This window comes from Eptesicus fuscus, chromosome 22, assembly GCF_027574615.1.
Source record: "Eptesicus fuscus isolate TK198812 chromosome 22, DD_ASM_mEF_20220401, whole genome shotgun sequence".
Lineage (NCBI taxonomy): Eukaryota > Metazoa > Chordata > Mammalia > Chiroptera > Vespertilionidae > Eptesicus > Eptesicus fuscus.
Genome location: NC_072494.1, coordinates 23,034,277 through 23,061,900, shown reverse-complemented (window position 1 = coordinate 23,061,900; position 27,624 = coordinate 23,034,277). Strand labels below are relative to the sequence as shown.

General features: G+C 39.2%; 1 protein-coding gene across 5 annotated transcripts in view; it reads right to left on the bottom strand.

Annotated features, from left to right (window-relative positions):
* The window catches only part of TDRD5 (tudor domain containing 5), a 52,851-nt gene extending 26,626 nt beyond the window's left edge, over nt 1-26,225 (bottom strand). For 2 of the 5 annotated variants that reach the window (XM_054711764.1, XM_054711767.1), the window contains exons 1-8: nt 25,994-26,225; nt 24,764-25,171; nt 21,828-22,021; nt 17,187-17,270; nt 14,972-15,028; nt 12,116-12,269; nt 4,758-4,930; nt 3,099-3,319 (exon numbers count right to left, since the gene is read on the bottom strand). In XM_054711764.1, the coding sequence (XP_054567739.1) occupies nt 3,099-3,319; nt 4,758-4,930; nt 12,116-12,269; nt 14,972-15,028; nt 17,187-17,270; nt 21,828-22,021; nt 24,764-25,171; nt 25,994-26,225 (1,523 nt within the window). Of the gene's footprint in view, nt 1-3,098; nt 3,320-4,757; nt 4,967-12,115; nt 12,270-14,971; nt 15,029-17,186; nt 17,271-21,827; nt 22,022-23,328; nt 23,341-24,745; nt 25,172-25,993 lie in introns of all 5 variants that reach the window. The other 3 variants (XM_054711766.1, XM_054711765.1, XM_028152103.2) reach the window with 3 other exon arrangements.
* Nucleotides 26,226-27,624: the final 1,399 nt, after the last annotated feature.

Here is a 27,624-nt window from a genome sequence, read left to right as displayed (position 1 = left end):
TTTATTATTATCCTTGCTGTATACCATCTCATCCATTTGTTTTAATTTTTGGTTTGTTTTTTCTTTACTGCCTCATCCATTTTCATACCTTATACTACTACTGATAAATTGATTCTCCATCTCTATGTTTGACTCTGCATCCCTTCTGCCCTTTTAAAACTTTATTTCCAACTGTATGGAAAAGATGCTAGTTGTTGCCAATTTCCATTCTCTTCTCTTTTTTTTTTTGTAGTAATAGCACCCCTATTTTTTAAAAAATTATTATTTATCCTCACTGGATGACATGTTTCATTGATTTTTATTTTTCATTTTAAAAATTTTATTATTAATTTTTTAATTGATTTCAGAGAGGAAGAGATAGATAGAAACATCAATGATGAGAATCACTGATCAGCTGCCTCCTACATGCCCCACACTGGGACTGGGCATGTGCCCTGACTAGTAATTGAACCAAACCATGACCTCCTGGTTCACTGGTCAACGCTCAACCACTGAGCCATGCTGGTCGGGCTGTTTCATTGATTTTTAGAGAGAGAGGGAGAGACAGAGAAACACTGATGTGAGAGAGAAACATTGATCAGCCACTTCCCAGACATGCCTAGGTATGTGTCCTCCAGGGAATTGAACTCATAACTTTTTGGTGTATGGGATGGCATTCCAACCAACCCAGTCACCTGGCCAGGCAAGAGAATCCCTATTTTTTAATATATATTTTTTATTGATCTTTTACAGAGAGGAAGCGAGAGGGATAGAGAGTTAGAAACATCAATGAGAGAGAAGCATCGATCAGCTGCCTCCTGCACCCCCCCCCCCCCCCCCCCACTGGGGATGTGCCCGCAACCAAAGTACATGCCCCTGACTGGAATCGAACCTGGGATCCTTCAGTCCCCAGGCCGACACTCTATCCAGTGAGCCAAACCGGCTAGGGCTAGAATCCCTATTTTTAACTAATTTCCAAGGCTACTTTACATCTAAATGTGGCTACTTGAATACTAAGTTCTGGCCAATGGGATGTGAGATTGTGAATTCATGTGTATTTTATCACAATTTTTTAAAAAGTAAAGTGTGAAAATCCACCTTGTGTCTTTCAAAGAAAAAGGAATGCCTCCAACCCTCTATCTCTCCTACTTCCCCTTTCTACTGGCTGGAATGAAGACCCAGAGGATCTGGTGGTGAGCTACATCCTGGACCATGTGGGTGGGCCAATATATTATCTTGGGCAGCAAGACAGAAAACACTGTTGTCCCTAACACCTGGAGCTATGCTATCGGCAAGTATTACTTATACACGAACTATTATGGGAAGAAGAAATAAACTTTTATCTTCATGCTATTATAGCTAACTTATGTCTTTGTAACATTGGCTAAACCCTAATCCTAATATTACGCACTCAACATTATTAATTCAGTATCTCATGATCACCTTAGATTCACTATCTGTAAGCTTCTAACTTCCAAGCCCAGCTGAAACCTACCTAATCTCTAAAATCAGCACAGTTTTCATATTTTCCTTTTCTCTCATCCTTTTCAACCACATTCTTGTCATCAAGACTTGACAATTCTATTTTCTTAATTTCTCTCCTCCTTTCCACTCTCTCTCACCAACACTAGCCTATAATGGATCTTCTCCCCTTCACTCCTTCAATCCTCCACACTGCAACTAAAGTTATCCTTCTAAAATACAAACCTGATGTTCTTTCTTTCTTAAAACTTTAGATGTTCCTCTCTGTATACAGAAGAAATAAAATTTCCTTCCCATAGTGTCCATACTCTAGCTTTTCCCTAGTCTTCCAGTTTCACATCCAGTCATTGTTCCCCCAACCTCACCCAGTGGTGACTTTAATTCTCTATTTGTTGCTCCCAGAGCACACGGCTCACTCCTTGGTGCCAGTGACTGGATCTGCACACATCCACTCACACCTCCTCCTTGTCTGGAAAATTGTTACTTATACTTGAGGCCTAGCTCAAGTGTCTCCTTAATGAAGCTCTCCTCCACCTTGCCCAGGCAGAACTCCTGCCTCACACAATATCCCCCTTATCCCTCATCTATTTCCCTAGCTAATCACTGTGTTCACAAAGGCAAAGACCGTGACTGTCTTCTCCTTGTACAGCCAGTGCCTCAACATCCCAACACCAAGCAACAGCAGATACAGTATTAATAATAATAGCAGCCAACATTTGAGCTAGACTCTATTCTAAGTACTTCCACATTCACAACTCTGAGTTAAGTACTATCATTATCCCTATTTTGGAGATCAGAAGACCAGACGCAGAGAAGTAAAGTAACTTCAAAGTCACAGAGCCAGTAAGTGTGCTTTAAAATATAGACACATAAAATGGACCATACAAGAATATATTTACCAAGTGATTATTATGTGACTTACATTATTCCAGGTATTCTTGGTGCGACATGAGTATATAATGTAAAATTAGAAAAAAACATGAAGTGCTTTTGAAGAGATACAAAATAAATAACAAAAAAACACACTTGTATGTGACACTAATATAAAAATTAGACATTATTGTTCATGAATAAATCTAAAGTGACTGAAAATGTATACATTTTACATGGTGTTTATTAATAAAGGACATCATTTTTCAGTAGAGAAAAGAGATAACTTAGAGCATCAGTTCTTTAAGTATAGTTCACGAACCCCTAGAATCCTGTTAATATCCTTCGGGAAGTCCATAAGAGCAACGCTGTTTTAATATTTTAGTATTATTATGAAAATAGTTATTTGCCCTTTCACTGTGTTAACATTTCAACCAAAACAACATATCTCAAAACAGAAGCAGATATTAAAAAAATCCAAGTTTCTTCTATTAAGCTAGATATTAAAGAGATCTGCAAAAAATGTAAACCATGTCACTCTTCTAATTTACAAAAATATTTTCATAAAAATGTTATTTATATTCAGACAATTGGATTTATTAGATTTTTTAAAATATATTTTTAAAATCTTGTCCTTTTAATTTCTATATGGTAAATATCAATAAACGAAAGCTCTCTTGGGTCCTTAATTTTTAAGAGTCCTGAAGCCAAAAGATTTGAGAACCGCTGATTTAGAATGAGATACATTGAAAACAAGAGACTCCTACCGCATTTCAATCATCATGTCTTCAAGTAACTCTGATGAATCCCTGCTATATATTTGGATGTAGAATTGACTAGGAGAGATGATATTTTCCACAAAGACTCCCACGAGGGTACTGGTATCTAATGGCGGCAGTCTGCATAATTTCTTGTCCCAGGCAGCATCTGGTGGGATATCATGATTTGCCATTGCCAGATTGAGCTGTGATTTGTCGATTTCTACTTGCTACAAGTTAAAAAAGAAATCAAAGAAGCCAACATAAATCTTCGGGTAACATTTCAAACTTCATGACAACATTTCTCCAAGTATATTTCATGAATCACCTTTATCAGAATCACCTAGGAAATTATAAAAATGAAGATTCTTGGGCTTTAGTCTACACTTACTAATTCAGAATACCTGAAAGTGGGGCCCACAAGTATGCATTTAAAAAATTCCCTCGGTGATTCTTATCTATGATAAAATATGAAAACCTACTGCCTTATGATATTAGGTAAAGAGTTAAAAGTGTATTGCTCAACTACCCTATACAACACTAAAATATGGTACTTCAAATATTCAGATTGAACTAAGATTCTCATCTTACCCAACCTTACCAACAAAGGTAACCTGAAAGAATAGATTAAATTTCAAACTAGTCTTGTAATAAAAAATAGGGTTTCTCAAACACTCATTCTAAAATATATTATTTTCCTTTAGGCCTTCCTATTGTCCTCTAGAAAACACAGCAGACTCTCCTAAAACAATGTTTCCCTTCCATGAAAGAAGCAGGTATAGAGGGTAGAAGGGAAGGAGCGTAAGTATTAATTCCTTAATAACAATAGAATAAGTAATAGGAGATGAGAACACAAAAAGGGAAAATGTAGAACATTATGTTAAGTGAAATAAGCCAGTCAATGAAAGAAAAACACCACATGATCTCACTCATTTATGGATAATAAAGAACATTATAAACTTGAACAAAAAGACAGATACAGAGACAGTAAAGCATCAAACAGACTGTCAAATTACAGGGGGAAAGTTAGGGAGAGGTGGGAGAGATAAGAGATCAATCAAAGGACTTGTATGCATGCATATAAGCATAACCAAGGGATGCAAAACTCTGGGGGGGGGTGAGGGCATATATGGGAGTGGGGTGGGGGGTGGCAATGGTAAGATATGTCCACATATAATACCTTAATTAAAAAAAATTGGGAAAAAAAAAGGGAAAATGTGTGTGGAGATATAATAAAGGAGAAAAAAGAAAAGCTCCCTATAACTGAGTATAGGTTGGGGTAATCTGCAGCAGCTGTTGAGGCATACAGCTGACACAAAGCTCCTCAAGTCTTCCCTTCTAAAGCAGTCCAGGGTTTTCAAGCTTAAATCTGAAAAACCTGTACAGAGAATCAGCAATGTCATCTTAAGAGAACTGTCAAATCTTCAAAGCCATGTGAAAACTTGAAAATGAGACTTGAGGGAAAGCTAGGAAAAAGAAAAAAAAAGATTGAAAACCAGAATAAATGCTGCATAAAGTGACTTCAGACCAAAGCTCTAGTCTCTTCCAAGAAATCAAATTCCCAGAAATAAGACTTTCTAAAATAGAATTTTGGTTTAATGAAGCAGTCATCCAGTTACCCTCCATAATGCTGAATTTCCAAGGCACAAGTCTAGAAACCTCACTCACCAGCTGTAAAGGCTTCACCACCAGGTTAGGCTTCTTGTAAATTCTCTGTTCTGGCTCTTTATGATTTTTAAAAGACCAATTCCATGGGGTTTCCTTAATAGTAGCAGTAGACAATGCATTTCTAGGGGGACTGGAGACACAAGTTTTGGCTTCTATTTTCTTATCTGATTGAACTAAATATGAACTTCTTACTGATGAAACAGCTCCATCTGAAATGACCAATAGAGTAGCCTAAGTATATCTGTTAAGATACTTTATAACTGCTATTAAGCACATTCTATGTGCCAGGCACTGGGTAGATAGTGCTGAATAAGAGATACGGACCTGTCTTTGCAGAACCTTTCAGTATGGAGACATGTAAGGGAAGTTCTAGATGGGAACAAATCTTAATTACGTTGGGGGAAGAGGGTAATTCTGATAAGGCTTCTTAAGCTTTGGTGGAAGGTTTTTTATCTTTCAACATTTTGATTTCAATTTATTTCTCCTTCACCTTTAGCAGTGAGCATTCATTGTTGCTTCATGTAGCATGTCTGTGACTACTTAGTAGTCCATAATACAATGCCTTAATTTTTATGGGAATTACCAAATCAATCACATATTTTGTTGAAATTTACATGTGTATGATGATTAAAAGAGTTTGGCACATTAAAACAGACCCCAGATACATCTAAAACCATAGTGGCTCCTAAATAATAAAATAAGTGCACAAATAGATACAATATTTAATCACTGTAGTTTTTCATAATTGACATGTCCATTAATAGATTAGTTAAGTGAATTATAATATAGTCATATAAAAGAATTATATATAGTTAAAAAGAATGAAATCAACCTGTATATGCTGATATGGGAAAACATCCACAATATATGAAGCATAAAAAACAAGGACTAATACAATATCCTATCTAATAAAAGAGTAATATGCAAATAGACCATCACTCCAAGACACAAGATGGCCACCCTGATGTAGTCAAAGATGGCTTCCCCCATGTGGACACAGATGGCCGCCACAAGATGGCCTGCAGGGGAGGGCAGTTGTGGGAAGTTAGGGGTGACTAGGGCAGCAGAGGAGGGCAGTTGGGAGTGACCAGGCCAGCAAGGGAGGGCAGCTGGGGAAGACCAGGCCAGCAAGGGAGGGCAGTTGTGGGGGACCCAGGCCTGCAGGGGAGGGCATTTGTGGGGGACCCAGGCCTGCAGGGGAGGACAGTTGGGGGGGGGACCCAGGCCTGCAGGGGAGGACAGTTGGGGGGGACCAGGCCTGCAGGGGAGGGCAGTTGGGAGCCAGCAGTCCTGGATTGTGAGAGGGATGTCCAACTGCCCATTTAGGCCCACTGGGATCGGGCCTAAATGGGCAGTAGGACATCCCTCAAGGAGTCCCAGATTGGAGAGGATGCAGGCTGGGCTGAGGGACACCGTCCCCCCCGTGCAAGAATTTCATGCACCAGGCCTCTAGTTTATATATACTAGTAGTGTCTTGCGTAAGAAAAGTTTACATACATTATATAACTACTAGAGGCCTGATGCATGAAATTCATGCAAGAGTAGGTGCCTACTTCCTTCCCTCGGCTTCCGGCACCAGCTTCCCTCCGGCACCCAGGACCCAGGCTTCCCTCGCAGCCCCAGCTTCGTCCGGAAGGTCGTCTGGAAGGACGTCCGGTCTAACTAGCATATTACGCTTTTATTATATAATAGAGAGGCCCGGTGCACGAATTCGTGCATGGATGGGGTTTGGCCGGCCCAACCTGATCAGGGCCGATTGGATCAGGCCGGCTTTGGGGAGGGAACGTGGGCAGCTGGCCGGCCAGCCCTGCCCCCTGGTTGAACTCCTGGTCAAGGGGACAATTTGCATATTAGCTTTTTATTATATGTGATATGATGTCATACAGAAGAAGTCCATAAGTAGACCCTCTAAAACTACTAACACTAGTTATCACCTCTGCATTGTTTGAAATGTTTAAAGAAGCCAATATTATTTTTGTAATATTTTAAAAATCTAGCTATGCTTACATATATATTGAAAAAAGTCTGGCCCTACCCGGTTTGGCTCAGTGGCTAGAGCTTCAGACCAAAGACTAAAGGTTTCTGGGTTCGATTCCAGTGAAGTACACATACCTTAGTTGCAGGCTTGATCCCTAGCCTGTCAGAGCACATTCGGGAGGTATGCAATTGATGTTGTCTCTCTCACATTGATGTTTCTCTCGCTCTCTGTCTCTCCTCCCTCCCTTCCATTCTCTCTCTAAAATTCAATGGAAAAAATATCCTCAGATGAGGATTAACAAAAACAACAAAAAGGTCTGGAAGGCTACACAAAAATTCTAATAGCATTTTTGGGGGGTAAAATTATGAGAAATGTCCACTTTCAACTTTCCACTCATCAGTGCTATTTGAATTTTTTAGAATGAACATGGATTATTTTAATCAGAAAAATATACAAAGAAACATTATACTTTGGAGAAAAAAAAAGCTGTTCATTATAACCATTTGCAGAAACTTATCTCTATATATAAAAGGCTAATATGCTGTGTCCTTCCTACTGTCCAACCAGTTGATATGATGCACACTGACCACCAGGAGGCAGATGCTCAATGCAGGAGCTACAGTGATGCACACTTTCCATTTACAGAGAAACAGCAGCACGGACCTGGATGACAAAGCAACACTTGGCTTCCCCCAAGTGGGACATGGCCCCGCCACCACTCCTGAGCGACAGCCCACCAAATCACAGCCAACGCTGCTGAGACCCCATGGCCAGCCCAAAAACGGCCGCCGTGGGTGCCAGGTAATGATGTCACATAGCAACGCCTGGCTTCCTCTCCCTAGCGACTAGCCTCCTTGGAGTTCTTCAGCCCAGGAACATGACTTGCTTTATACCTAGGTGGAAACATTTACACTTTAACCAAATGTCTGTAAAGCATTTTCCCATGACTCATCTCATTTGATCCTCACAGAAGTCTTGGAGTAGGTAGGTAGGAGATTCGGTGGAATCCTATTTTATTTTCATTAGCCAGAAAACGGAGATTTAGAAAGCTTAGAAACTTGACCCAACTGAAAAGTAAGAAATGGTGGGCCTTGAAAATGACTTCAGGTTTTCTCACTGCGCAGAATATAGTCAAACACTGCTGCAATTAAATATTTTACCCTTTGTTCTCCCTGCGTGAGCTACAATAATCTACTTTGTGTTGATATTTACTGCTGTGTTGCTGACAATTACCTGAAAGAGAATTGGGGTGCTTCGCTGGCTGGAAAAAGTTTAGCTACATCAGAAAGCAGGTCTAATTAAGCAACTTTATTCTATATCTATAAAAGGCTAAGTTGACTCACTTATGTGCGATACATATAAAGCTCTCGCTGGCGCCAATCGCATGGGTGTGTTTCCATCTGTCATTGTCGATTGTGAATTTGGTTGACACTTTTCTTATAGAGAAAGGGCAAATAGCGATATTAACACATTGTGGACGGATCACGAGAATTCTTGTGTTTTCTGTTCTAAGGCTTGTGGCCAATCATGAGAATTCTTTAAAAAGATATTAGCTTGTAAGAACATGTAATAAAATAACTTCAAAATGCAATGGGTATCTTAAAGTGTGCCTTTAACATTTATGTAAAACATTTTTTGTACTCATTCAATAGAAACTTATCTGGCCACTGGGTAAAGCTAGCAATAAAACTACTGGTCCTCAATGTGTTAAAATATTTCTTCTAATTAATTTCCTTTCAATGTGCAGAAATTCATGCACCGGGCCACTAGTAAAAATATAAGTACAATATTGTACTATTGGTTGGAAAGACATTATCAATGAGGGAACTGAGGAAAGAATACATGGGATCTGCCTGTATTAATTCATTTTTTAAAATTTTTTTTAAACAAATCTTTATTGTTCAGATTATTACATATGTTCCTCTTTTTTTCCCCATAGCTCCCCTCAACCCGGTTCCCACCCCACCCTCTGTCCTTACTCCCCCCCCCCCCGCCCTGCCCCACTGTCCTCATCCATAGGTGTACAATTTTTGTCCAATCTCTTCCTGCACCTCCCACACCCCTTTCCCCCGACAATTGTCAGTCCACTCCCTTTCTATGCCCCTGATTCTATTATATTCACCAGTTTATTCTGTTCATCAGACTTTTTATTAACTTGATTTTTAGATTTACTTGTTGATATGTATTTGTTGTTCATAATTTTTATCTTTACCTTTTTCTTCTTGTTCCTCTTCTTAAAGAATACCTTTCAGCATTTCATATAATACTGGTTTGTCGGTGATGAACTCCTTTAGCTTTTTCTTATCTGTGAAGCTCTTTATCTGACCTTCAATTCTGAATATTAGCTTTGCTGGGTAGAGTAATCTTGGTTGTAGGTTCTTGCTATTCATCACTTTGAATATTTCTTGCCACTCCCGTCTGGCCTACATAGTTTCTGTTGAGAAATCAGCTGACAATCGTATGGGTGCTCCCTTATAGGTAACTGTTTTTCTCTTGCTGCTTTTAATATTCTCTCTTTGTCTTTTGCTCTTGGAATTTTAATTATGATGTGTCTTGGTGTGGTCCTCTTTGGATTCCTTTTGTTTGGGGTTCTGTGTGCTTCCTGAACTTCTAAGTCTATTTCTTTCATCAGGTGGGGGAAGTTTTCTGTCATTATTTCTTCAAATAGATTTTCAGTATCTTGCTCTCTCTCTTCTTCTGGCACCACCATAATTTGGATGTTGGTATGCTTGAAGTTGTCCCAGAGGCTCCTTACACTACCTTCATATTTTTGGATTCTCTTTTCTTTTTGCTTTTCCGGTTGGGTGTTTTTTGCTTCTTTGTATTTCAAATCTTTGACTTGATTCTTGAGACCCTCTAGTCTGCTATTGGATCTCTGTATATTATTTTTTACTTCAGTCAGTGTATGCTTAATTTCTAGTTGGTCCTTTTTCATATCATCGAGGGTCTCACTAAATTTATCGGCCTTTTCTAGAAAATTCTTGAAAAACCTTATAACCGTGGTTTTGAACTCTATATCCAGTCATTTGCTTTCCTCCATTTCTTTCATTTGTGACCTGTTTCTTTGTCTCCGCATTTTGGATGCTTCCCTGAATTGATAGAGTGGCTTTGTGTGCTAGGTGTCCTATAGAGCCCAGTGGCTCAGCCTCCCCAGTTACCTGAGGTGGACACTCTTGGTGCACCCCTTTGTGGGCTGTGTGCACAGTCTTGTTGTAGTTAAGCCTTGATTGTTGTTGGTATCACTCGGAGGAATTGACCTCCAGGCCAATTGGTTGTGAGGATCAGCTGTGTCTATTATGGGAGAACTTCTGTGCTGGAGACACCCTTATGAGGCAAGACTTGCTTCAGTGGGGCTTTGGTGCTCACTGAGTCTGCCCCCTGAGTGTGTCCCTTATGGATCTGAGTTGTAATCTGGACAGTCCTACTCTGACCCCTGGGTACACTGGCTCTTGGATCTCCAAGGAGGTGCTAATTTAACCTCTGCCTGAGGCCACCCAGCAGGAGCTACGGAGAGATCTGCAGATTCCTCTTCTTTGTCTGGGTTTTGGAGGTGCCCAGATGAGGCCCAACTGTGAAGCAATGCAAGCTGCTGTGGGGCCTTGGGCCTTCTTTTGAATGTTCTGACTCAGCTGCAGTTTGTTAGGTAAGTTTAGATTTCAAAGGACCAGGCCATTCATATGCAAAAGCCTCTGTGCTCAGCTTGGATGGGGATGGAGTCTCAGGGTGGAGCAAACAGCAATGGCTTCATGGGGCGGGATCTCAGGGCAGAGCAAACAGCAATGGCTTTCCGTCAGTCAGCCCTGCCCTAAGAGGCCCCTGGGTCTCAGTGTCCCGCAGTAATCGCTGCAAGCACCTCTGAGAGAAAGCTGCCCTCGATTTTCGCCCACTGCCAAACAGTCCAGTTTCTCCCCGTATGAGTCTGGTTCCCCAGAGTCTCACCAGGAACTGGAGTTCAGAGCAGTCGGGCGCTTTTGTCTCCCTCTGGCTTGAAAAAGCCAGCTGCGTACTCAGTTGCCAGCCCTCTCCGTGCGCGTGCCTTCATACCTCTGCCTTCTGCAGCTCCTGTGAGTCTCAGTGTGCTTTTCTCTTTCCTTCTAGTTGTAGAATTTCCACTCAGCCAGCCTTCCTGTGGTTCTGGATGATTTCCGTTTTGTCTTTCAGTTGTAGTTTTGAAAGTGTTGTGCGAGGCAGCAGTTCAGGTGTTTACCTATGCCGCCATCTTGGTTTCTCCCCTGTATTAATTCTTAATAAGTGTATTTGAATCTACAGTAATGTCAATAAAAATTTCAAAAGAAAAACATTAAGCCACATTAAAAACAAAAATAAAACAAACAAAAACCAAGTGCTTTAATTGCAATGTGGTGTCCTGAAGTGGATCCAGAAATAGAAAAAGAACAATTTTTTGAAAACTGTTAAAATCGGAATAAACTCTGGGATTCAGTTAATGTAATGTACCAATGCTAACTTATTAGTTTTAATAAATGTATCATGGTAATGTAAGATGTTACTATTAGGAGACACTGGATGAAGGACATATGGGACCTCTGTACTATCTTTGCAACTTTTCTGTAAACCTAAAATTATCACAAAATAAAATGTTCATTTTTAGAAAAGCACAAGTGCTGGAATGCCAAGGCACAACCATTTATTATGAATTTCCATGTATTTCTTTTTAAAAAAATAAGTTAATTGATTTTAGAGATAGAAGCAGAGAGAGGGAGAGAGAGAGAGAAACATCAACATCTACTGGCTGCCTCCTGCAAGTCCCCTACTGGGGAATGAGCCTGCAACCCCTAATCGAACCGGTGCCCTCTTGGAACAGGGACTGATGCTCAACCACTGAGCACACCAGCTGGGCTGAATCGCCATGTATTTCTAAATAGCTTTTGATACACAGCCAACGTTAAGAACCACCTAGTGCTTCCCCATCAGATCACTATTTTAGAAAACCGTTTTCTTCAGAATCATCCAGAAATCTGGACAATGAAGAAAGTAAATTTTTAAAAAATCAGATGATCTTGAATAGTAATACAGGTTAGCCTATTATAACAAACTAGAGGCCCGATGCACGAAATTCGTGCAAGAGTAGGCCCTCACAGCCCCAGCTGCCTCGGCCCTCATAGCCCCACGGCCCTGCAGCCCCACCCAATGGTCGTTCAGGAAGGTCGTTCCGCCGTCAGGTCTAACTAGCACATTAGCTCTTTATTATATAAGATATCACCAGAAATAAGGTCATTATATACAAAACATTTTTAAGACTAATGTGTGATCTGTTTGGTTATAACAAAGAATCATACACATACAAATAATACTTTCTTTTTCCTTGTCCTTACAGGGACAACTTAAAATAAGGTTTGCTTCATATTGTAATTAAACTCACCACGTGGTAGAGGCTTCATATCAGCATCAAACACGAGTAAGTCTTGCTCTCCTTCCCTGAACTCCACATGGAGAATGTCACTAAGAGCTCCAACAAGTTCTATCACATTTAAGAAGCCCAATTTTTTTGGAGAAAGTTGTTCTTTAAAAATTAACTGTCATACACACACACAAAACAAACAAACAAGAACAACATGAAACAGCAACGTTAGATAACAGGAATATAATATCTGCAGACACCTTGGACAGTGCTTTAATTTGGATTTAGCCAAGCTAAATCTGTGAGGATTAGTGAACTCAGGTTCTACAGCAAAGGCTTGCTTCCATACAAGTATAATACAAATCAAGAGACCTATATAATCCCTCACTATAAAACTTATAGGCCAATCATGAATATCCCAAGAAATAAAGAATTGGTTGAGGACAAGGGAAGAGTGGTGGTGAATTAAACTTAGTATCTTTACTTCTTTGTACCTTACAAATGTATTATGGTTTCTTTCCCTTTTATGTTCATTAGTTACTTTAATGGTTTCTCTACCTTCTCTGCAGGTACCTAGTACTATGAAAATGCAATTCAGTGAGCAAAAGGCTAGTTTACAAAGAATTTTTTTAATATGAATTCTTTAAATAAATGATATTTAAAAGTCTCAGGAAGGTATAGAGCAAAAAAACAGTCTCTATCCCACTCCCATCCACCAGTCACCCAAGAGATCACCTCCCGGGATGTAACCCTTTTCACCAGTTTCTTGTGCAATTTATATTACCCCATTTTATTATATATATAATCTGTGAATTTTTGGTTTTGCTATCTGGTTTCTCTCTTCATCTTTTTAAAAATATATTTTTTTTATTGATTTCAGAGAGGAAGGAAGAGGGAGAGAGCGATAGAAATATCAATGATGAGATAGAATCATTGATTGGCTGCTTCCTGCACGTCCCCTACTGGGGATCAAGCCCACAACCTGGGCATGTGCCCTTGACCAGAATCGAACCTGGGACCCTTCAGTCAGCAAGCTGACGCTCTATCTGCTGAGCCAAACCGGCTAGGGCTCTCTCTTCATCTTTATGTGGAGCTGCAGGAAGATCCCAAAACTATACTGCTGATATATTATCTTCTCTTCAATTAGCAATTTAATAAGGGGTGTTGAAAGAATGGCAGAGTGTTGACCAGGTATTTCAAGAGAAAAAAATCATAAGGTAGCTTTTATATCATGTTGGATAAAATAAAGGGAAGGGTTGGCAGGTGTTGCTACAATTTAGAATAAAAGTTAAATTAAATCTATACTCACTATATATTTATAATCATAAAATTGAATTTCAGCCTAAGTCTATTTATTAAGAAAGGCAAAGAGCTTCCCTGCAACATTAAAAGACTTATTTTAATTTCTCCTTAACCTTTGTAATCTTAACACCCTAAACTTTTATTACACGAAGTACATTTGCTAAAATGTTTGTGATAGAAAACTGCTCATGCTGAGCTGTGAGTCTGGTACAGGAGGTTGATTTTACCCACAAATTTTATATTAAATCATATTTTATTACTCTCAGACTTTATTCTGTCATTTCACTGATAAGTGACTTTACTTGTTAATCCAAAACACATCAGAGCCTTTGCTTTAGCTTCTCCCATTGGTCTACTTGAAAAACACTTTGTGGCTCTAGATTCTAGAAGATACATTTCTTTAAAACAAGATGAATTTAAATTTTCTCCATCTCTATCCTGAGGGATGATATGTATTTTCTAAGTTTTCTTCTTTTAACATTTACTGAATAATTACTAGATGGCAGGCACTGATCTAAGTACTTTATTTTTAAGTCATTTAAACTTCACAAAAGTATAATATTAGGTAATATTATCCTGACTTTACATATCATCCATAAAATAGCACAAAGCGATGTATCTTACCCATTATGCTGTAGTATCTCACAATATCTGTATTCATATCTAAAATATATGTCAGTTTTTATGGTATAGTAGTTGAGAGGTAGGATTCTAAAACCAGACTGCCTGGGGTTCAAATCTTGACTCCTCCATACTTGCTATCTATAGGCCCTTAGGCAAGTTACTTCTTTGTGCCTCAGTTTGTTGTAAAAATCTAATGAAAGACATTCAGAGCAGTGTTGCACACAGCTAACACTATATGTATAGGTTTTAACCATTTTTAAAAATTGGATATAAGGCAGTATCTGAACTATCATTCTGCAACTTGATTTTTTTTTCCCCAAACATGATGGTTCCAAAAATGTTCCAGGTTTCAGAACAAATCTAGTTCATTTATTTTATCTACTACATATTATTCTATTGTATAAATGTCAATTCCAAGTTATTTATCCATTCTGCTACTGATGGTCATGTAATCTGTTTCCAATTTTTTTACTATTCTGCAATGTGCACATGCCTTATGAATGTCTTCATGTGCACGTGTGTAAGAGTTTTCTCTAAAGTGCGTGTGTAGAAGTGGAGCTGCTGGATCAGTGAGGTGCATATCTTAAGCTTTTCTTGGTACTGCCAAAACGCTCTCCAAAGGAGATTTGTCACACAAGCAGCATAGAGGTATTTTGTTTCTCCATAACCTCTCTGCTACTTGGTATTATCAGATATGAAAAATAACGTTTTTTTCTAATAATATTGTAACGATAAGCAGTAAAAATATCTTTCCTATGCATCATGAATTATTTATTAAGGATCATATTCTTGACTCTTTTAGTAAAGAAAAGGACATCAGAAATCAAAACAAGATGTTTAAGCTCTAGAGCGTAGACTTGGAGGGTCCAAGAAGTAGCAACAAAATTTCTATCTATCAGGAAAAGATAAGCTATAAAAAAAACCATGGTTGATGAAAAAGGTAACACTCACCTCAAACTCTCTAAGCAGTTTAGAAATAAGTAAACCCTCTGGAAACTTGGACACAACCTAATAAATAGAAAATGAAATACAATATAAATAGATACCATTGGAGTGTTGGGTGATAAAATATAAGACAGTATAAGTTTAAATATTAACAAAGATAAAAGCAGCATGTTATTGAGTGAAATAGTCACAATATTTTTCAGTTTCCAGTTTTAAAAAACATTATAACAGCAAAAAGCAGTGACTTCCAACATTTCCAGAGTTAAGAAATCATTCTTGCACAACACTGCAATTCCACAGCTCTCCACAAATTCCTGTAAGTTCTTTAGCTTAGATAGCATACTTACCATTAGTTCACATTAAAAAAAAAAAAATCTAAAAAAAAATTCTATAGCATAAATTCAAGCATTTTAAATGGTAGAAAAGAAATACAATGGTCATTATAAAAAAACTTCGAAAAATACAGTACAGAGAAAATATCCAGTTAGCCATTGTTGTCTATGTGTACATAAAATACCTATATTTAACATAAAATAGGTCATTATTTCTATAATCAGTTTTTAAATATCAAACCAAACACATCTTCCATGTCAGTCAATATGCATCAACACGTTTCTGGCTTGGGTTTTCAAAATATTCAATATACTTAAATTTGCTTGCTCAGTCCCCTAGAGCTATTTCCTATTTTTCATAACCACAAACACTGAAGTGATTATCCTCATAGTTGCACCTTTTACTTGTCCAGTTATTTTTTTAGAATTCCTAGAAGTGGATTCAGTCTCTCCCAATAAAGTATAAAAAGCTTTGCACTGGCCATGGCCAGGTAGCTCAGTTGGTTAGTGTTGTCCTGATACTCCAAGGTTTCGGGTTTGATCCCCGGTCAGGGCATATACAAGAATCAATCAATGAATGCATAAATAAGTGTAAGAGCAAATCAATGTCTCTCTCTCTGTATATATCTTTTTCATCTCTCTCTTTAAAAATCAATAAAAATTTTAAAGCTTTGCGTTTTCCTAGATTTTTCAAGATACTATATATTTTATTTTAATTCAAGTTTCAGAAAAATGCAAAGTAGAAATGATTATAAAATCCTATGATTCAGAGATAGTTGTTGATGCATTTCAGAAACCAACTTATGCACAGACATATTCAAATTATTTATGATTTACATTAAAGGATAATATTAAACATGTCACTCTATAAAATCTGTTTTTAGAGTCCAACAGTATGTCAAGGAGATACTTCATGAAAATTAATTGAGATACACATAAACTTTCTTATGAGCCACATGATATTCCCTAGTTTGGGTGGATAATTTAACCAATACTTTATCAATGAATGCTTACTATTTCTCTAATATTTTGTTATCATAAAAAAGTCATATTGAACAAATGCCCGAAAGTTTTTGCATTTCTCCTAGTACAACCACGTAGCTCAAATGAAAGTAAGGCAGAAAGAGTCACAATGGCACTCTGATTATTCAAATTACAATTAACAGCTACCACCAAAATTTTAAGTGTACAAAGAGCTTTTACAAATTAATAAGGAGAAACAGTAAATTAGGCCAAAGACATAAGAAATATAAATGACTGCTAAGCATATGAAAACATGCTCAATGTAAAAATCAAGAGATATAAGTTAAAACTACATAATTAGTAACATTTCACTATCAATAGGAGTGAAAATCTGTTCAAATCTTTTAGAGGCAAAAGTAGTAATATTTATCAAAACTTAATCAATACCTCTGTCAATTCCACTTCTAGATAAATGTTCAGACATTAACTACAGCATTTTTTAATAGCCAAGGCTAGAAATAACCCAAATGTTAATCAATAACAAATCTCATGTGAAATACTGTATATCAACACGATGGGATACCATACACAATTTAGAATAGTATTTGACATAAATATATAGAAAACTGGTATTAGAAAGAACTTGACAATGATTCATTGGGGTAAGGGGAAGAAAACTGGGAAGAGAGCACATTTATGAAGGAACTTAACATTTTCTGAAGAATTTTTTTAAAAATTTTAAGACTGTGTAATTTATTTACTGTTGTTTTTTTCTGATCTTAAACGAATAGCCACTCCATTTGCAATATATTTGAAAAGATCGGGCATAAATATAAATATTAAACTAATAAATACTCTTAAGCAAATTAACTTGGCCACAAGTAATATCTAAATGTATAATCAAGTATTCTTATGAAAATACTTACAAATTTTATTTTATGTTTTAGTTCTGGATTAATAGTCCCACCAGGTCCAATCTGTGCAATAACTGATTTGAAGGTGTTCTCCAACTATGATAAAGAAAGAAAAGTTCAAGTTATAGTCCAAAAAAAGTCAAAGATAAATCTGAATAATATGCAAAGGAAAAATATTTATCAAAGGAAATGTATTTCAAATGGATAAAAAACTGTTCTCAAGTCACTGTAACATTTCATACATACAAAATACATTTATAGTAGATGAAATATTTATTAAAATTAAATACTCAAACTTTTCAGAGAATTAACATTCTCTAACAATTAGATTCTAGAGTCTTCAATTACTCAATCCCATATTCTTACCCAGAAAAAAAATTTGTTACTAAGTTTCTTCTCTTTATAAAAGTATTCAATGTTTATTGAACACATACTTAGTGTGTGCCTAATGCAGGGAAGAGATGGGATAGTGAAAGGTCCCTGGGAGGCAGGATTCAGTGTGAACCAGGGCAATGACTGGCCATAAAGGGCAGAAGGAAAAGCTCTTCTGTTGAAATAGAAATGAAGGAGGAAAGAACCAATAGGGATGCAGAACGATCTGTGAATGTGGCGTCAGAAAACAGAGTTACTATCTAGTGTATTCTGAATTTAGAAGCAAGGCTCACTCCTAAGGATAGAGGGAAAGGGGAGGAAGTTCACAAAGTTGAGCAAGTGGAAAAATAAAGTTAAGGAAACAACGGATGATTATCTGAATTCAATGGATAGCAAAGACAGGAGCAGCCCAAGTTAAGACAGCAGGGATCTAAAAAAAAGAAAATAAATGAAAAAAAAAAAGACAGCAGAAAGAAAAAAAAAAAAAAAAAGACAGTAGGGATCTGAGGATTTTATCGGAGAAAAGCCAATGGCAAAGGGAGACCCAAATAAAGTAAAAAGATGAAGAGACTATTGCAGAAAAGTGATAGAGAGGGCAATGAAGGTAGAAGGAACTTCACAAACAAAGAAAAAAGAATAGTTTTCCTGAAGGCATTAGAAAAGTAGTGGAAGAGGAAACTGAAAAAGGTAGACCCAAATCAAATTACAGAATATGCCAAACTAACCAATTTTTCTTAGTTCCATAAACAAAAACTGATACAGAGATTTTTAGCAAGGGAGAGACATTATCAGAATTTTAATCTGGCAGAAAATTAGATTTGGAGGGATGAGCAATCAGGAGACTAGGGTGCTAAGAGAGTAAGAATAGAAACAGGAAATAATAAAGGTGGAACCCACAGAAATTAGGAAAGAATACCATGGAGAAGGAATTGCTGATCCTACAGAGATGAATAAGAGACCAAGGAAAAAGACTCAGTGACCTCAAGTTTTAATGCAGAAAGCTAAAGGACCTTGGACATAAAGGTAGGTTTTTGTTGTTTTTTACTCACTTTCAATAATTTGGGAAACTGGGAAGTAAATGGCAGGATATTGAATACAAATGTGATTTGTTTCTATGAAGAACGGCTTGTAACAGGGTCAGCAAACCATGACCCATGGGTCAAAACTGGCCTACCATCTATCTGTCTTTGCATAAGTCCATGAACTAAGAATGGTTTTGACATTTTTAAATGGTTGGGGGGAAATAAAAAAGAATATTTTGTGACACATGAAAATGATACAAAATTCAAATTTCAGTATCCATCAATAAAGTTTTATTGGAACACAGATTCACTCACTATTGTCCAAGGTTATTTTAGCACTACAAGGGCAGAGTTGGATAATTACAACAGAGACAATTTGGCCCTCAAAGCCTCAACTATGTATTATGTGACCTTTTAGGGAAAATATTTTCCAAGCCTGGTTTCAAGATGTCAAAATGATGGGCTCTTACTAGGAAAAGAATGCTTCTCAAGAAGATGAATATGGTTTTTGCCTGAAATTAAGAGACTTAAAATGAATGGAGTGAGGGAGATTTTTTAAAGTCCAGGTAATCTTGAGGATATCTATAATTAGAGGGTAGAAGTTATAATGTGGGGGAAAGTAAGAACAGCAGGTGATCAGTGATTGACATAAAGAAAGTAATCAAGAGGGTCCCCGATTTCACAATGCCCGCCTGTATACAAAATACAAAGAATGGGCAATAAATCAAGTGAACAAAAGATTACAACACAGGGGCATAGATAAAGATGTAAATTGACCCTCCCTTCCCCAAAAGCCATATTCAGATAGAAACCTATAGGGCCAGAGAAAAGGCAGAAAAGAGCTTTGAATCAAAGATATATATTCTTTAGAAAAATGGATAAACAATGAATAGGCAACTGATAAAAACTAACACTAAATAGATAATAAAAGCATAAAGTTTAACCTCTAATAATCAGATAGTAATAGTTATTTACCAAATTGGAAAATTATTTTTACAAAAGAAATATGGACTTTTAATCTTTAATATTTTTTCTGAAATTTTCAATCAGTAAATAAATTTAGAAAATGAAAATGAGAACTTTACATACTGAAAAAGACAAAGGAAAATTATTTATAAACATTATTATGGTGTATTTTGAGAACCTAAGAGAAAATGATTAAACAAGTTCAAAGTTCAGTAAGGTGGCCAGCTTCAAAATAATATTTCAAGAAATTAATTTCTTTCCTCATAAGCCTTAAGTAGTTAGAACCCCATTCTCAATAGCAGCAAAAGTGTCACACTATACAATACCTAAGAATACACTTACAAGACATGCACCAAACTCTAATAAAGAAAACTATACATCTGCACTGAAGAGCATAAGATAATACTGAATTAATAGAAAGTTGCATATGTTGTTGAATAAATCTATTAAATGTAATGTGTGAAGTCTTCAAATTTTTTAAAATTTAATTCTAAGAGAAATCTCATTGAAATCTTAGAATTTACAAAAATAATTATAAACTTCCAGGAAAAAATACATTAGAATAGATGAAAAGTATGAAAAGGGACTAATTAGTGGAGACTTGCCCTAACAAAATTAAGGTGAATTTAAAAGCACCAAAATAGAACTGGCACAGAAACACCCCCCCCCCCCCCCAAATTATAATCCAGCTAGATTTAAAATTGATCCATACCAGGTACCTTATACAAGAAAAAACTTGAAATCAATAATAAGACCTAAGAACTAAAATCATAAAACATCTAAAAGAAAACACAGGAGAACATTTTGTAACTTTGTATTAAGCAAAAATCTATTATGTAGGCAAGAATCAAAAGAAAAATGTAAATTCAATTTCATCAAAAATACAGACTTTTCCACAAAAGTCAGATTAAAGAAATAAAGAGACAAGTATAGACCAGAGAAAATATTTCTCTGATAAAGGAATTATGTCTAGATTATATAAATAATTCTTCCAACTCAATACAAAGACTACTCAATTTTTAAGAATGAGCAAAAATATGAATAGACACTTCAAAGAAGATATACAAATGGAAAATACTCATATGAAAACATGCCCAACATTATTCATCATTAGAGAAATTTCACTTAAAACTAATGAGATCCCATTATACACCCACTGGAATGGCTAATAGTTTAAAAACTGACAATATCAAATGTTAACAAAGCTGCAATGAAGCTCATGAGAAAGTAAAATTGTACAGACAATTTAGAAAACATTTTGGCAATTTCTTATAAAGTTCTTAAACACACACTTAGTGTATGACCCAACAATCCTACTCCCAGGTACTTACTCAAGAGAAAAGAAATCTATATACATACAAAGTATATATAAATGTTCATAGCAGATTTATTCATAATACCCCAAAAAGGAAATAACATCTAATTGAAGTATATCAATACAGTGGAATGATATTCAGCAAGAAAAAGGAACAAACGGCTGATATATGCTGGATGAATTTAAAAAGCATCATGCTAAGTTAAAGAAGATAAACACAAAGCTAAATGTTATTTAATTCCATTTATATGAAACTCCTGGGAAGTCAAAATTACAGCTATAGAAAGCAGTGATTGTAGCTGCAGACAGAGAAAGAGATAAACTACAACGTGGCATGAAGGAACTTTGGGGGATGATGGAAATGTTCTGTTTCTTGATTTTTATGGTTCTTACATGACTAGATACAGTTGTCAAAACTCAAACTGTCCATTTAAAATGTGTAAATTTTATTATATATGTTACTAAAGCTAGTATTTTAAGTTATAGAAATAAAGCACTTTTATGTCTCAAATTTAATTTCCATGTGCTTATTCTGAGCTCAACTTGTTATCTTGCTAACTTAACCAGGCCTTTGTTGGTTATATTTTAGTAGTTTTTATTCAAAGTCCTTCAGCATTATAATCACACAAAGATACCAGGATTGTAGTGCTCAGGGGCCAGCCACTCAGGTAAAGATATTCCTGAGGTAAGTTGTAAATATGCTTCTATAACTTTGGTGAGAAGCTGGAACTAGAGATACAGATCTGGGAATCATCTGCAGAAAATAGTGGAAACCCTGGAGTTGACAAAATTGTACTCTTTTCTCACTGCCACTTCTCATTTCTTACTAATCCAGAGAACCAAAGAAAATGCTTAAGTTATATCTGAAATTAGTGAATGACTTGAATTTTAAAAGACCAGCTTTTCCATCAGATATAATAACCACTGAATTTAAACACATTTTCAGTGTATTTATATCTCCAAACTCCAATATCTCACCTGGTTTAATTTTTCAGTGTGATTCAGCCTTGAAGTCTCCACTACATTTGACTTAGAAGTCTTTTCCATGTTCAATATGTGCTTCAATGGCTCCATGTTTGAAGTGGGTCGTGAAAAGCGTGTCTTTGCTAATGGGAAGCTTGGAGAGTATGATCCTTCTTGTTTCATTCTAAAAGGCTGGGTAAAAATTTTACCTTTTGTGAATAAAAGGAGAGAAAAATTGTCACTAGAAATTTCTAGTTTATTTTCTGGTGGTTATCTACGAGGCTACCATGAGCTAAATTGCCCTCAACTTAGAACTAAAAATTAATGCAAGTAAGCTTACATTTTAAACATTAAGTCAATAAAATGTACGTGTGATGGAAGTGATTAGTCATCAACAGAAGAAAACCAAGAGATCCTAAGTGTGTTACTGAAAAAGGGGACATCTAAAACTCCACTTAAGGTAATCCTACCCTATCTAATAAAAGGGTAATATGCAAATTAACCATCACTCCGTCACAAAGATGGCGGCGCCCAGTCCTCTCAGCCCTGCCGGAGTCCCCCAGTCCCAGGGTGGCGACCGCTGAGAGCGGGCAGCATGAACAGCTTGGCAGAATGCTTGCTTTGTCGCTGTGGCGACAAGGCAAGCGTTCCGCGTCTGGCTGTGGATGGGCCTCTGGCCAGGCTGGGGTGCAGAACGTTTGCGTCGTCACCCCAGAGATGAGACAAGCCTTCTGTGCCCGGCCACAGATGGGCCTCTGGGCCGCGGAGAGCCTCTGGGCAGTGGGCGTGGAGCAGCCAGGCCCTGCAGAGAGCTACTGGCACACGGATTTGTGCACAGGGCTACTAGTCTGAATATAATTACAGAGATGCAGGATTCAATAGGTAAAAACTCAAAAAGCTGTATCTTGTGTAGGAGACCAAAAAGTCTCCAAGCAACGAGTCTGCTTAGGACTATGCTTCTCAAACTTGATAACCACCTAGCAAGCAATATGTGGAAGGGGAAGGGGAATGGGAGGAATGAAAAGATATAGAATAAAAGATATTATTCTAGACTGTAGTTTTTTCTTCAACATTTGTAGGAAGGAGAATAGCACTGGAGAGGTTTATTCTTTTGTACAACATGAAAGATGTATCACTGGGCCTCACCTCTTTCTTTATCCTAAGTTCAAGCTCACCAAAAAAACCCCAATTATTTCCAAGATAGCCTGATGATAGAAAGAAGGGCAATGGATTGGGAACATGAACCTCTTGTAAGTTTAATCACAAAAGTTAGTCTCCCTAAGATTGAGCACCTCAAGAATCCTATATAATAAAAGCCTAATATGCTAAGTGTCTGGTTGACCAGTCCGCCATTCAACCAATCAAAGCATACTATGCTAATGATATGCTAAGGCCACTCAACCACTCGCTATGATGTGCACTGACCACCAAGGGGCAGACACTTCGACCAGTAGGTTAGCTTGTTGCTGGAGTCCGGCCAATCGGGACTGAGACAGGCCAGACATGCCCTGGAGACCTCCCACTGTCCCTCCCCAGCTGGCCAACCTCCCGTGTCTCTCCTCAGCCCCAATTGTGCACCGGTGAGGTCCCTCGGCCTGGTCTGAGCCCTCTTGCAATCTGGGACCCCTCGGCAGATGTCAGAGAACCGGTTTCAGCCCAATCCTGCAAGCCAGGCCAAGGGACCCCACTGGTGCACGAATACGTGCATCGGGCCTCTAGTACTAATATAATTGAGGACTAGACTCTAAACACATAGTGGCCCCAAGGTCTTTCCTGACCAGAATATGTAAACCCTCCAGCATATCTTTGCCCAACTATATTATCCACCACTGTTTAAATATTTATTTGTAAACTCCTGACATTCTCATGTTCACCTATATTAATCTAAATGTAGATTTTAGAGCAAAAGAAAAAAAACACTGAAATAGGCATAGAATCCCCCAAAAGGCTCAATATATAGATTCTTAACTGTCAAGGGTCTAGAGAAACAATATACAAATGATTATACTGGTTTCTGAGCCTTTGAGAATGACAGTGATTTGGGAAGGAAAAACAATGAAGGAGCAGTAATAAGAACTGGGTGTCTAACCTGGCTCTAGCACTTTTCCAACCATGTGACTTTGGAAAAGTCATTTGGCTTTCCTGAGCTTTGGTATCCTTATCTGTAAGACAGGGATACTCACACTACTTGTCTATGGTATGGCAATGACAACTCAAGGTCAAATGCTATATAAATAAGGTGGTTATCATTACACTACATAAATTAATGCAGTGCCTGCTATGACATCAAAGATCAATGACAGCAAAGATCAGATGGCAAATGCTACTAACTAGTATGATTTTTAAAACTTCATTTTCCATGTTTCATCTTCTTTACGTGAACACATAGACCTAATGTTCATTTACAGTGCTCTAGAGAGAGCTGATTTTGTGTTTTTATAACAGACTAGAGGCCCGATGCATGAAATTTGTACATGAGTAGGCCTTCCTTCCCCCAGCTGCTGGCACTGGCTGCCCTCTGGCACCCGGGACTCCGGCTTCCCTCTGGCCAGCCATCAGGCACCCGGGACCCGGGCTTTCCCCCAGCCCCGGCTTCGTCCGGAATGATGTCCAGAAGGACATCTGGTCTAATTAGCGTATTACCCTTTTATTATTATAGATACTACTTATTATGACCTTACTAAATGCCAGGCACTTTACAGACCTCATCTCATTTCATCCTCAGCACAATTCCAAGGTGCAAGTATTATTACTTCCATTCTAGAGATGAGGAAACTAATGCTTAGATGTTTTAAGTAACATGCCTGACATCATCACCCAGCTAGTGAATGGTAAAGCCAACATTTAACTTCAACAAATTGGTGGAGCTTAGCCATCACATGCCTCTCTCTGTGTCACGAGTGCTCCGAAATTTGTTCATCCACAATAGTTACCAATGCTAACATGCTTACCTGCTGGCCACCCTCTCTGCTTTTCTTCTGATATGCTCTTCTTTAACATCAACAAAGAACCTGCTCTGGTCTGCTCTACAGAAATAACATCCGAAGCCGCATTCAGCACTTCAAACATGGACAGGAACCCATATTGCATGTACTGGAATGATCGTCCAAATCGCTTGGCAAATGCCTTTTCAAAATCAGACAGAAGAACAGGAGATAATGCCAGGAGGTCCTTCAACTCACTCTTCACAACAGCTGGAAGAATAGGGGGCACCCTTCCTCGGTAAGGTACTCGCCGGTGAAAGCTGGGCCCAGAGCAAACACTGGCCCTTCCCTTCTGCATGGAGTTTCGAACCTTATGACTGCTCCTCTGTTTTGCAACTAAACTTGCTATTCCTTTGGTGGATTCATCTGGAATGGCTGAAGAAATGAACAAAGAAATCACATGTAGGTGAAAACTTACTCTCTTCTTTATCCTTTGTATCTGTGGTTGTATAGACATTTTTTAGCTCTCCATGTTGATGTGTATCTGGATAGCATAAATATGAACCCCTGGTTCTTTTTTTTTTTTTCTTTTGCATTTTGTCTTTTTTTTTAACTATATTTTATTGATTTTTTACAGAGAGGAAGAGAGAGGGATAGAGAGTTAGAAACATCAACCAGCTGCCTCCTGCACACCCCCTACTGGGGATGTGCCTGCAACCAAGGTACATGCCTTTGACCGGAATCGAACCCGGGACCCTTGAGTCCGCAGGCCGATGCTCTATCCACTGAGCCAAACCAGTTTCGGCTTCTTTTGCATTTTGGACAACAGCTTGGTTCCTCTACCAGAGGATGAAGAGAGAAAGGTAAAACCCAATATGTCATTATTACTGCTAACTGACTCCTTGAAAGGTTTGAAAATCTTGAGATGAACAACAAACTTCCCTTGGATTTTGTGTGTGTGTGTGCTATGTGGAATTAAAAATATGATTTTATAATAAAAAAAAAGTACCAATGCTATGTTTCTCCCAACTAAAGGTGCCCATCATCTGAAATAATATGCAAAATGCAGTTTTTGTCAATGTACATTTTTGGGGGGCGAGAAAGGTTTCTTAATTTTGCTAAAGCTCTAACTTAGCCCACAACCTCAAAGGTAGATATGCCTATGATCCTCTCTGCCCCCCAGAATTAAAACACCCTGCCTCAGATGCAGGGTTAATTGCTAAAACTTGACTAAGTGATGATGATTACCAAGTTTACCTCTCAGTATTACAGTACCATCCCCGCAGGGGCAGACACTGACAACATCAGGCATGTCCAACACCAGCTCCATCGTGGACCGATACCCGAGGATTCGGAGCGGTAAGTGGTTCCCAACCATCAAAAGGTACTCCTTCTCCAGCTGCTGCGGGGTCAAGCCATCTTTGGTGGAAATGAGCAGTGACCTTATTTCTTTCCTCAGGCATTCCAGTATGCGCTCTTGTTCCGACATTGCGCCCTACGGGATTCAGGCCAGAAACACAGCTCTTGGGCTTAAAACGACCCAGAGTGAAGTATAAACAACGGAGACACGAGTTTTAAAAGCAGAAGCAACACCATGAGAATCCTCCGAAACTTGCGCTGCTTGGCCCAGCCCTTGCCCCCTCCCCCACCCGCACCTCAAACTCTCCATCTCAATAATTATCCCCAACAGTGCTGCTTTCACCTCCACGCGTCTCCAGAAATCGCCCCCTGCGCCCCCGCCCCGTCCCACTCCGCGGGGGGGGAGAGGCCCCCCTTCCCCGCCCCCAACGTCTCCCCGACCCCGGCGGTGTGCGGGGCGGTCCTCCCACCTGCCCCGGGCTGCGCGCCGCCAGGGCGCCGAGGCCCAGGGCCGGGCAGGAGGACCGCCCCTCAGCGGCCTGGCCTCGGGTGGTGGCCGCCACTCACCCGTCTGGCCCCGGCGCTGCCGCCGTTGTGGGCGCGGAGGGCCGGAGGCGCTGGGTCCGACGAGCGACCACGAAGAGCGCGCCGGGGGGCCGCCCGCGCGCCTGCGCGCCTGCGCACCGCAGCCCGAGGGACGCCGCCGGCGCTCCGGCGCCACGTGCCAGCCCCGAGGGCGCGCGCCCCTGGGACGGTTGGGCAGGGCTGTCCGCTCCGGGGTCCAGGCTGGGGCCTGCCCCAGTGGCGGGGCCGCTTGGACCGACCCCCAGCAGCGTCGTGGCTGCCTTCCGGGATGGCCGCGGCCTGCCTACTTGGACGTGGTTTGCTAGATGCAAGGTGGGGACGGGAACCTCTCCAGCCACCGCGGTCCTGCCCTGGGGCCGGGCAGCCCGGAGGAGAAGGTCTAGAGGTTCTAAGCCTGGGTGGGCCTCAGAATCACCGGTGCGGCTGATTGAAGAGGGGCGGGGAGTGCGGGGGGCGGGGGGTGTGTGTGCGGGGAAGATGTCCGGGTCTGATCAGCAGATTCTGATGCAGTGGGTGTAGGGCTGTTAGGGATAATCGCAGGCAATGCTGATGCTTGGGGGAGAGTCGCTGCAGAGCTAGAGGAATGCCTGGGGTGAGGAGGGCGTCCTGAATGCGTGAGCATTCCAGGTGCCACTGGAGATAAAGGAGCTGGGAAGCTAAAGATGAGGATGTAGGGAAACTAACCTAGGGATGTATTTGTTGGACAGGTGGAATGAGCCAGGTTTACTGGTATAAGGTCCTTGAAAACCAGCAAAGAGTAGAATAGAGAGGCATAACGTATTACCTTAAAATGTGCAATCTAAAACAGACCCAGAGACAGAGGAACATCGACCAGACCATCAAACCTCAGAGGGAAGGTAGGGCAGGGTGGGGGTAAGGGGGAGAGATCAACCAAAGGACTTGTATGCAGGCATATAAGCCTAACCAATGGACACAGACAACAG